Here is a 12,119-nt window from a genome sequence, read left to right as displayed (position 1 = left end):
TGTAAAAGTAAAAAAAAAGTTTGCAGTGGTTTCAAACATTTGACACTCATGTTGTTTTCATCTTAAAAGGTTGTACCAGTTGTTCTTTTCATCATTTTTGTTACTCATATAGTCTCTGCTTTCTGGTGGTCACAGTCTTGGACTACTATTGACTTCTGCTATTGTCATATTCATTTAATCAGGTCTTAGAGGAGCCCTGAATGTCAGCCCAGCTGCTCTGTGACTGAGTGTAGTTCTGTCATGGATTGTGGTTTTGGGGGAGAGTCCAGTAAAGTTTCTCAACAAAAACAATTTTATTCAAATCAAACGTTTGATTAAAGCAGCTGTCAAGTGCCTTTCAGCTGTGTTCGCAGTGACAAATTATCCTCATGTAGCTCATCTGTTCAGGATTTCCCTGTAGTCAGTGGAGAAGAAGAGAGAAAAGCTTCCTTTGACTAATTAGTCCAGAACCCTTTTCTAGGTAATGCCAATTGCCCTATGCAGTGAGGAGGGAACAAGGAAATCAGTCTCACTGTGCTCAGGTTTTTGGGTGGTTGTTTTAGGGATTGATTTTATTTTTATTAGTCTGTGTCCAGGAATTTCTTCTTCCCCAAAGCCTGCAGTGTTTGGGTCAATGTGCAAGTCTGTATTTGTCATATTTCTTCATAATGTGCTTTGGTTGATCTTCACTTTTTTCTTTCTTGTGTGCTGACTACTGTATTTATAATCATAAAGTGACATACCTGAAAGAAACAAGGTAGTTCCCAAAAGTTAAGCAAGTTTTATTGTGTTCCTGACTTATTTGGGAAAAGAAACTTGCACTGTATAAGTAGGCTTCAGCTAATAATAGAGTTTGCAGGTAATGGTGACATTCTTATCTGACAAAGTTTATCTCTTCAGTATTTGGTTTGATTTTAATATGTCTAAGACATTTAATTCTACCTTGCTCTTCAATAGCTGTGGCTGGCCTTAGCATCCCTCTGTGTACTTGATCAGGATCATGTGGATAGACTATCCTCAGGAAGATGGATGGGAAAGGACGGGCAACAGAAACAGATGGTGAGACTGAAAATCATACAGTTTTGTGTTTGATATATTCACTCATCAAAGAATTTAGAATAATGATGGAGAATGGTAAAATTGACCGTTCTTCCTTTTCTTCCATCCCAGTGGGGATTGTATTTATGTTTGAAGTATTTGTGTTCTAAATAAGTATTTCCCAGAAAACAGAAATTCCAACTTAAAACAGTAATGTTGCAATTCTGCCAGTATGTTTCAGGATGAAACAAGGCCTTCCTAACACCTGTGGCATGAGTTTTTTAGTAGATTGACTCAGTTTGTACAGCTCCCTCTATCAGAGCTTTTTCTTTGTCTTAATCCTTGTCACAAAATAAAATCGATTCTTTTGTGTTACTCAGTAACCACTTCTCTGTAATTTAGCTTCCTCTTCCCCATCTCACTAGAGAATGATTACCCCAGGGAGAAACTCCTTCTAACTGAATTTAGTAAAACTACCATTGACTCAGAGGATTTATAAATTTGATATGGAATATGGTTGTCTCCATACTTTTCAGTTGACAAAAGGCCTGTTCTTTTCCATATGACAAAAAGCTTGTGACTTTTTAATACCATTTCAGAAAGAGCACAGTAATGAAGCTGGTCTCTCTAAATCTTGGTTAGGTGGATCCCTGTGAGAAGCAAGGGAAGGGTGTGCAATAGCAACCAAGCATAATTAGAGCAAAGAAACATCCAAAGCACTTTAGTGTAGGTAGAAACAGAATTCAGGAGGCATAGAGCTGCAGCAGCAGCAAGGAATAAAACTGCTGAGACAGAAGCAAACACAAAGATTTCTGAGGTGATTAAGAAAGTTAAAGGTCTTGGAGATGTCAGAGGAGCCTGAAATCCCCCAATCCTGTTCCACCTCAGGATATTCAAATGTTGAGGCGTACTGTGTGTCTCCTTACCAGAACTGCTTTGAGAGAACTCTGTTGCATGAGAGTATCATGGAAACCATGTGTTACAATGGACCAAGTATTACAATGGAAACTTGTTCTCAGAGATGTGGTAGTCAAAATCAGTTTTTGAAGTCTGTTTGCTGGGATATTTTGAATTTCAAAACAGAACCCTGCTGAATTAAAAAAAAAAAAAAATCTTTCAGTAGAGTAACTTTAATTTATGATGGATTTTGAAGTTTGTTACTTCAACCATACTGTCTTTGAGGTATGGATGACCTGCAGCTTTGTTTCGATGTTTGAAAAGAGTAAACATACCAAATCAAAGTAATGAAGGGTAAATATCATGCCTGTTGACTGACCTGAGTACTCATCTCTCTGAACTTTTAACATGCCCATAGTCCCTTGTTGCCACATAAACTTCTTCTCAGGCTAGTTGAAAGTGATGTCTCAATCGTATTATTGAAAAACACTTTTTGGTGCATCACACAAAATAGGAGATGAAGAGTATCAGAAAAACTGATGTCAGAAATGGAGGGGATTTGTGTCAAGGCATAATTGTTTAAATACTGATTATTTTAAAGATAGCATTAATAGTCCAAACAAGCTCTTTATCCACTTTTATAAATTGGAGGGGTAGTGTAGGGTGTGTGACTGAGGGGAGAGTAAAAACAGATGCTGAAAGGAAGTGAAGGACTTAATAAAGAGGAATTATTTCTTTTTTTTTTCTTCTCTCAGCCAATGTGTGATAACCATGATGATGGAGAAACTGCTGCAATCATTTTATGTAATGTCTGTGGGAATTTGTGCACAGACTGTGACCGATTCCTTCATCTCCATCGGCGAACCAAAACTCACCAGAGACAGGTAGAGTATATGTGCCCGCTGTTGTGTGCACTGCATCATGGTGTGCATATTTATATAAATAAAATATAACCAAAAGGTAGTAGCAAATACTGAATCTGAAAAGGGTGTTAAATTTTATTTTGGCGATGAGATAGATGTGTTTCCAGTTAATTCTCTTCAGTTGTTTTTGGTTACATTCTTTATCTTCCACAAAGATTAGAAAATCTTGCAGCAGTTCCTAATTCTAGTTTTTATGCTACATCAGCTTTTTCTCTCTTGTTTTTCTCTCTTGCTTAGGAATGCTTTTTTAGGAGAATTTAGAAGCTGCATAGACTTTCTTAAGTATATGTTGGTTCATTATTCCTGTTAAATTTTATCTTCTTTACTACATCTGTCATAGGAGTCAATGCTTGTCAATCTCTTCATTTCTAATGTATGTGTACTCCTTTTTAATATCCAGGAAGATGATTTGACAGCAAATAATTCCTACTAGTTCCCCTATGAGTTTTCCCTTGTTTTTCAATATTCCTCTACTTTTCACTGTGTTCTAAAACACAAATATGTTTTAAAACAGAAATATGTTGCCCTATCCATAAGCTTGAAAATTTCCTGACTTCTTTTGGGTTTGTTTTTAGAATTGAAACTTTGACTAGATAGGAATTTTATAGCTTGCTGTGTACTCTGATAATTATTATTCTTCTGTGGTATTCTTTTATCCTTTTTGTTGGATTTTTTTCTTTTTGTCTTTGAAATTGATGTTGAAGATGCCTTTACTTCTAGAATTCTTGAACATTTCCTCTTTCCTGCCTCTGTTCCTCATTTGCAGTTTGTTGTGATCCTTTATTTTCCCCTTTCCCTCTGACTATTTATATCTGTACAAGGATTAAAATAATAAATGTCATTAATAAAGTTACTTCAGTGGAACTCAGTCCTCTTCTCCCTCTCCTGCAATGCATTTATATTAATTTTTAGTTATCTTCCGGAATGGGCTTTTAGAGAAGATGATCATGTCTCCTTAAAGTACAATGTTTTCTGTTACTGAGCATCCTTGGAGTACCTGAAGTGAATTGGTTTTGTTTGCTTTTAGGTGAAACTAAAAGCAAATCAAAAGATAGATGCAGAAACACTGCAAATGGTCGTTCAGTGCAAGGGATAAACTGCTCTAGAGCACACGTGATGTAAACATCAGACCTTTGGTACTGAGTTTCACTCTCCAGTGAAGCACTCCTCTCTGGTGTCACAGCATTTGCAGTGTAGTCTCAGCCGGGCACTGCCATGGGTGTCTGTAATCTTCTATTTCTTAGCCAGAGTCTTCGCAATCCCCTTTGAAATTTTCCTGTTTCATCATCCTCAGAAGATCATTTTATGTCTACTCTTCTGTCATGGCATAGCACCGTCTAGTCTCATTCATTTTTCTGGTTTCTCCTATATAGCCTGTTCAGATTACAGTTGATAAAAAGTAAGTTCTTATCTCATAGAAAACCTCATATTTTTCCTTTTATCTGTCCAAAATAGCTATTTACCAGATTTTCCTATTCACTTCTAAAAGCATGTTCAAACTTCTGCTATTTATTCACCACTTTAACCTTTATATGTTAAGCCTCTCAAATTCAGTTTCAATTCTGTCATGTTCCCTCTGTCCTGTTTTCTGTTTGCTTCCTGTTCTTTGTCCAACTTCAGTCATACGTACCTCTTTAATGTATTTTCTGTCCCCTCCAGAAAGGACAGCCTGTAAGTTACTGAGATGTGCTTATGTGAATAATTTGTGAAGCAGTTAAGGGCCTTTTTTCCTGATTCTAATACAAATTAGAGTGAGTTGTATACATCCATACCTGGGAAAATTCTAACTTTCCTTGCATTACAGGTGAAACAAATGCAAACAGAACTGCCTTCAAAGCTTGGGAAAGGAGCAAAAGAAGAGACTGCATGAAATTCCCTAAGGATCTCTTGCAGTTTTTTTTTTTAATTTGCAAAAACTTTATATTTTCCTCATTGTAGCCAAAAGTATCCACTTTGTATTTATAGGAAAGTCAAAAACATTATTATCACACATTTCTATAATTGTTACTCTGTAGTACTTGTTATTAAGACCCTAATTCTCAATGTTGCTTTGATAAACTACTAGCATGGTTATATGAAGATATTTCTGATTTTATCTTGTGCTTTTAATATTTTGTGGCCTACTGGATGTGTTGGGTAGGAATTATGAAGTCCAAGCTCTGTATTTATTAAATCAGAAAAAAAAATATGCAGCTCTATTCTTAACATTGCTGTACTGTTTTTTCTCTGCCATGTTAAATCAAGAGCTAATTTTATTCATTTTTACTTCTAAAAACATGAAACCTTTATCCTGCATATCTGCAATCTGTACAAGTTTATGGAGTGTATAAAAGAAAAACAGCTTGCAGTAGACAATCTCACAGAATCTGTAAAATGCCTGGTTTAATCCAAAGAGAGCAACAAAAATAACAGAGACAGGGCCATGCTCTAATTAAACATGCTATTTAATATCTGTTTGGTTAACTTGACAGGTGTTCAAAGAAGAAGAAGAAGCTATAAAAGTTGATCTCCATGAGGGCTGTGGTAGGACCAAACTTTTCTGGCTGATGGCATTAGCCGATTCTAAAACTATGAAGGCTATGGTGGAGTTTAGAGAACAGACAGGTAAAGCACAACTGTTACTACTTGCTACCTTTATCCTGGTTGTTGTGATCCTCACCTGCTTAAGGGCAATGCTTTTAAAGATTTGTTAATAAAAGTAGAATAGTTTAGCTGCATAAGAATTCTTGGCTTTCTGGTTGTTCTCTGTGAATGCTGCTTTGATGTCTGATAGAGTATCATTCCCTTGTGTTTCATTAGAACATTTTTGGCCTTGTTCTCTCTTGCACTGTAGGCAAACCGACCACCAGCAGTTCTGAAGCATGTCGGTTCTGTGGATGTAGGAGTGGAACAGAATTATCAGCAGTGGGAAGTGTTTGTTCTGATACAGACTGCCAGGTGTGTATTAGCAAGTATCAATCACCATTAATTACATAAATAGAAGAGAGCATAGGATGAAATGGGCTTCTTATTTTGAGTAAACCTTATTTATCCCTGTGGTCCATTTTAAATCAGATCTGTCATGTGAAAAGGTTCTAATATTGAATATTACCATTCAAATACTTCTGAGTTTGTAAATGTTTATTTTAATTACAGACTATGAACACTAATAGTCAACTTACATACTGGGCAGTTTTATTATTATCTTCAAAAGCACCTCAAGTTTTCACAACAGCCTTGCAATTATAAAGTAAAATACACACTGTCAGTATAAAGTCAAGTGTACTGGAAAGCTTGATGAAAAGAGTTTGCTCAAGAGCCTGTGTATTACGTGAGTGTAGAACATTTCAGACTTGGCCAGGTTTATCAGCTGTATCCACGTATCCTGAGTGTTTCTGTGCCCTACACTGGGTGCAATTGGCAGAGGCTCAAATCATAACCAGTTTCTTACTTTGCCTTACCTATTTCTGTCTAAGTGAAGCAAATTGGTCATCTTTTTTTCTCTGTCAGCCTGTGAAGACATAATACAGTTCATTAATGGACTGTTAAGTAACAGTTCATTAATGGACTGTTAAGTAACAGTTCATTGCAGTTATTAAATTCAGTTCAATTTGTTGCTGGCTTCTGGGTAACTTTTATAAGTTTTCTGTTTAGTAGAGATGGGAATTAGAGGTGGTTAAAAATCCATTTCCATGTAAAATCACTTTATGCTGATTAATGATTAGCTAATAATGTATTCTTAAGAGTGAGTTATTTGAAAGTTCTCCAAAATCTGTAGATACTTTAAAGGCTGTTAATACAGGGTCAGGAATGTTTATGCAGGAAGCACTCAATATATAAAAAGCACACAGAGAGATGATCAAAGAACAGTTCTCTTTCTATTGAAAGTTTTAAATTATGGTTTCATTAAGCCGTTTGCATTCGGGAGCAGTGTAGGTAAACAAAGAAAACATTGTTTTTTCAAGTACACAGTGTTCAGCTTTTCCCAAGTACCCGAGGCAGTAGCAGACAATATAAACCATGATTCTTCCATCTCAGTTTATTGCACGGACCAGCAGTCCTTCAAAAATCGACACTGTCTTAACACTCAATGAAGGGGAAGAGATGATTAACTCTCTACATTTGTTTAGGAGTACGCTAAGATTGCCTGCAGCAAGACACACCCCTGCGGTCACCCCTGCGGAGGCGTTAAGAACGAAGAGCACTGTTTGCCGTGCCTGCATGGCTGTGATAAAAACGCTACAACTCTGAAACAAGATGCTGATGACATGTGCATGATCTGCTTTACTGAAGCACTTTCAGCAGCACCAGCTATCCAGGTTTTTTGTTTGTTTTTTCCCCTTTTAAGAGATTACTATTATGATTGTAATGTGTAGTATGAAGGAAGTGGAAATATAAAGTCTTTCAAATTATGCTCTTCACAATTTGAAAACAGACACTGTAACAATAGTTTAGGTACTTTAAGTTTTATTTTTGTCTGTCATTCTATTTCAAGAAAGCAGATTGGATCAATTCAGTTTGCTATGTCTACTTTTTAATATGCATGGTATTTTATAAAGGAGTAAAACAACTGAGGTCATTGATATAATTCACATGTATTTCATACATCTGTAGGTGATCTTGGCATGGTTATGATTTTAATGCCTATTTTATGTTCTTTCTTGTTGTTAAGAAGAAAATAGGGGCTTTCTAGGATTTCAAATAAATTAATACTGGAATTGCTATATGTTTCCACTTAAAAGCAAATAACTGCCTCTACTTTCGTGGTTAATGTAACTTCAATATTTACTTACTCTTTTCTAAAGCTGGACTGCAGCCATGTTTTCCATTTGCAATGCTGTCAACGAGTACTAGAAAACAGATGGCTTGGCCCAAGGATAACTTTTGGGTTTATGTCCTGCCCAATTTGCAAGGTAAATGAGCTATGTGCCTGCCAAAGTCAAGAAACTCACCTGATACTTTCCTTTTTGTATTTTTTTCTTTTTCTTTTTTCTTTTTGTTAATACTGTATTGCTTGGTACAGTATAAATTAGTTATACATTACTTGTTTTCTTAATTCCACATGTTGCTATGGAAAGACTAACATTGATGCATCTTACTACTTTCTCCTACTGTTCCCTGAGGTGTACTCTTAAAAAGAAAGACTAGGTCAGACAATGTCTTAATATTGTTTCATTCTTAGCGACATCAGCTTGCAAATTCCCAGTATTTGGTGATAGTGGGGAGGGCAAGAAGTAATCTTAAAGCACACTATTGTGAAACAGGAATTCTCCATTTTACTAACCACTTCTAAAGCAGCTTTTTGCTTTTTAGTCTGAGGGCAGAGCCAAGGAATACGTGTACTTAGTTCAGCTAAGTTGCTAACAATTCTTCTTGAACTCTAAAAAATTGCTGTAAGCAAAAGCACATGATAGCTGCTGGAAAGAACAACACCTTACCCCACCCTATGAATTTGAAATTTGGGAATAGTGAGCCATTCTGCATGCTCTGGTTCTTCTGTCATGTTGTGTTGTGGTAATTAATGGCAGTAGCTTGTGGTCACTAATTGATAAAGAACTGCCATAGAGGACTGTCAGTCATTATGCTTACTTGCTGAGCAGTAAGCCAAAAAGGACCAAAATTACAGAAAATACACAATGAGAATATTCCTGTGCTGTGGTGAATATTTCATATACTCTTCACCACCTCCCTGGCTGTTAGTCTCTTGGAAGGGTTGATGTTCCCATGTCACAACAGGCCATAGAGAAAGCGTTCATGGATATCATTTTTACAGCAAATAGAGTACATTCTGTATCAGCCTTTTTTGAAATGTCCATTGCCCGGGCCTGTATGTTTTTATGATATCTGTCATGCTATTTGTGCCTGACTATAACACAAATTATCATAGCTGTTGGGATAAAGATGCACGATACTTTAATCAGCTTTGTTTTTATTTCAGAACAAAATCAATCACACAGTATTAAGGGATTTGCTTGATCCAATCAAAGAACTCTATGAAGATGTAAGGAGAAAAGCGCTAATGAGATTGGAGTATGAAGGGCTGCACAAGAGTGAGGCCATCACAACGCCAGGTGTTAGATTTTATAATGACCCAGCTGGCTATGCTATGAACAGATATGCTTATTATGTTTGCTACAAGTGCAAAAAGGTATGGTGGTATTTATTAAATGGATGTTACCATTTCACAAGTAATTTCTTAAAACAGAAGAAATTTTGTTTACTACATTGTGTATGGAGCAGAAAGGCAGAAAAAGATGTTTATAGAATCATAATTTAAAAAATCAAGTATTGGGCTAATGAGATGTACATAGTATCTTAGCTAGTAAAGCTCAAGTGTGTATACAGAGCAGCTCAGAAACCAAAAGCACCTTGAGTCAATGGCCACGAACAAGAAAGGTGCAGTACCTACTTCCTCCAGTACCTATTCACCTCAAACTGCTACTTAATTCTGACCTAAGGTTCATAGAGAATCCAGTCACTGGCATAGAGCAGGGTGTGTTGCAGTTTTTAGACTTGTTCATCTTGAGACTGAGGGACATTTTCTGAGTGCCTCCAAACCACGTACCTACAGAGTCAAGAGAGCTCAGAATAGTGGAGGCCACTGAAATGGCAGTCATTTGTCATATTCCCCTTACAAATGGAATTGGTTAAACTGAAAAGAATAGTTAAAAGAATAATTGTCTCTGGTTTAACATCCACTCATCTCTATATGCAATTAAGGCATATTTTGGTGGTGAAGCTCGTTGTGATGCTGAGGCTGGACAAGGAGATGACTACGATCCAAGAGAACTTATTTGTGGTGCCTGCTCTGATGTTTCAAGGGCTCAGGTGAGTAAATAATTTCTATTCATGTTTTTATTTCATTCTGAAACTCTGAGTACCTGAGCTGTACAATAACTCACAGCCATTTGTAATTATATGTATTGAACAAATTTGTATACCATTAATATATTCTACAGAATGTAGAAGTGAACTGTTGGGATTCAGTGAGTTGTTGATGCTGCTTCACTGACTGGTGCTTGCTTTCCTCTGTTCAGATGTGTCCCAAACACGGTACAGATTTCTTAGAGTACAAATGCCGCTACTGCTGTTCAGTTGCTGTTTTTTTCTGTTTCGGGACAACACATTTTTGCAATGCTTGCCATGATGATTTCCAAAGAATGACAAGCATCCCTAAAGAAGAGCTCCCACACTGTCCTGCAGGTAGGATTTTGACAAAGCAAATTTTCCACACTGAATTCTGAAATAGATTACAAGTTCTAATTGATACTAGCTTTTCTTGGTGATATTTTTTTGGTTTTCTGGCAATGTCATTGCACTGATCATTTAAACATTAGGAACTTTGATAGAGAAAGACATTCCAATTTCCCTATGCCAGGTCAGACTCCAGATGTAGAATGGTGTGTAAAATGGTATATTGATAAAATTGACACATTATTAAGTGATGTATGTGTAGTTAGGTAGCTGTTATCTGCAAACTGTTACCCTAGTGCCTTAATTACTAAGTTCATGTGCTGTATATTGATTTTATATTAGTAAATGATTGGGGGGTTAAAAGTGTGATCTTTTCATTAAGATATTTACATAAAATAAGTAAACAAGTAAATTACAATTCCTGCTATAGCCTTAGAATTTTTGTTTAAAGCAGAATGTAACTCTTGTTCATTATTCAATTTTTCTCTTAGCTTGTGCAAATTTCTTCCACGGTATTAATGAGATAAAACTTCCTTAAGTGACTGTCTATAAACATCTTGCCTTTTTTAATTTGATTTTGATTGGTTTCAATTAAATGGCAGTTCGATCTTTTTTTTTCTCTTCAAATATCAAGTCAACATTTGAACAAGATGTATTACTTCACTTAGTTTGGGGTTTTTTTGGAGGAAATGTAATATATGTTTGTTTACATCATCTGCAAACATTAATCTATTCTTTTTTTTCCCTTATCTTTACATTCACTGTAGGTCCCAAAGGTAAACAACTTGAAGGAACAGAATGTCCACTTCATGTTGTCCATCCACCCACTGGTGAAGAATTTGCTCTGGGTTGTGGGGTTTGCAGAAATGCACACACTTTTTAGAATAGCAAATTTTTTTTAACCAGAGCAAAACAGGTGCCCTCATCCCTCAAGTGTCCTGAAAACAAAGTCCAGCTGGGATGAGGATGGGACCATTCCATAACCCAGGTAAAAGGAACAATTTACAGTGCAAGAAGGATGCCAAATACCATGTACATAATTCTTGCTGTGAGATATTGACATTTTTTGAACTGAGACATCAAAATTTGTGAGGTGTTTGCATGTGGCCATTACAGTCATCGGCTAGGAAACATTGGACATTTACAAATAAACAATTGTTATTAAAGGATCTGTGTGTCTGTGGACTATGAATGATGCTGGCTTTCAGGAGAAAGAAAAAAATATTGATTATTGTATACTGACTTTTTGTAATCTTGTACAATTGTAACTCATCACAAGTGGGGATGGGAAAGAGGAATATTCTGGTTTATTTCCTAGACTGTTATAAAAAAATGTGTTAGGAAGGCATAAATGTAACAAGTATCACCCTGTATATAAAGGTATCAATGTTTGTCCTGTATAAGAAATATTAAATTACAACAGCAGTTTCATTTAAACTTCTGGGTTATGTTTGAGCCTGAAATTTTAATGAAGTGCAATACTGAGTGTGCCTCATATCTTGCAGCTGTAAACATAATGGAATGTACATGTCAATAAAGCCACTGTACATTTTTATACAGTGAAAGTCTAACAAATGTGTAAGCCTCCATTTTCAGAAACAGTCTTAAAACAGAGTGGGGATGTGGGGAGGGAAGGGGAAGAAGAGAGGTGTCCTATAATTATTTCAGCAGACTCTTGAAAAGTAGGAAAGTTTTTGGGTAAAGTTTTTGGAAGTCCTTAAGACATGAAAAGCACTGCTCCATTTCTCAACAGAAAAGTTGGATAAATGTTCTAGCATTCATATGAAGAATTGTATTTCCATTTCAGTTACCAACAGTGTTCAAAAACACAAAAGAAGACTGCATTTTAAATTATTTTGGATCAGTTTTATTTTACTGAAGACTCTTAATCACTCCCACTTTTAAGAGAAACAGCTTTTTGCATTTCAAAATGTTCATTTTATAAGAGTCCTAAGTCCTCTGCACCTGCATAATGAATGCAGAATATAACTTCAAGTAAAAACTTCTATTTGTAAGATTTTCTCTTTGGATTTTTTTACTTAGATATGTTCAAATCCCTTTCTAGCATTTCTGTCTTGAACCTGATGAAAAGTGTGTTACTGCCTTTTA

General features: G+C 36.1%; 1 protein-coding gene across 16 annotated transcripts in view; it reads left to right on the top strand.

Moving 5' to 3' along the window:
* The window catches only part of MYCBP2 (MYC binding protein 2), a 169,052-nt gene extending 157,467 nt beyond the window's left edge, over positions 1–11,585 (top strand). For all 16 annotated transcript variants that reach the window (XM_059839180.1, XM_059839171.1, XM_059839176.1 and 13 more), the window contains 10 exons: positions 937–1,038; positions 2,670–2,798; positions 5,309–5,441; positions 5,671–5,774; positions 6,947–7,135; positions 7,622–7,729; positions 8,755–8,964; positions 9,537–9,644; positions 9,854–10,019; positions 10,778–11,585. In XM_059839180.1, the coding sequence (XP_059695163.1) occupies positions 937–1,038; positions 2,670–2,798; positions 5,309–5,441; positions 5,671–5,774; positions 6,947–7,135; positions 7,622–7,729; positions 8,755–8,964; positions 9,537–9,644; positions 9,854–10,019; positions 10,778–10,893 (1,365 nt within the window). In that variant the 3' untranslated portion in view covers positions 10,894–11,585. The remainder of the gene's footprint in view (positions 1–936; positions 1,039–2,669; positions 2,799–5,308; positions 5,442–5,670; positions 5,775–6,946; positions 7,136–7,621; positions 7,730–8,754; positions 8,965–9,536; positions 9,645–9,853; positions 10,020–10,777) is intronic.
* Positions 11,586–12,119: the final 534 nt, after the last annotated feature.

This window comes from Haemorhous mexicanus, chromosome 2, assembly GCF_027477595.1.
Source record: "Haemorhous mexicanus isolate bHaeMex1 chromosome 2, bHaeMex1.pri, whole genome shotgun sequence".
Lineage (NCBI taxonomy): Eukaryota > Metazoa > Chordata > Aves > Passeriformes > Fringillidae > Haemorhous > Haemorhous mexicanus.
The sequence above is the reverse complement of the archived record's forward strand: the minus strand, read 5'-3'. Positions and strand labels throughout refer to the sequence as shown.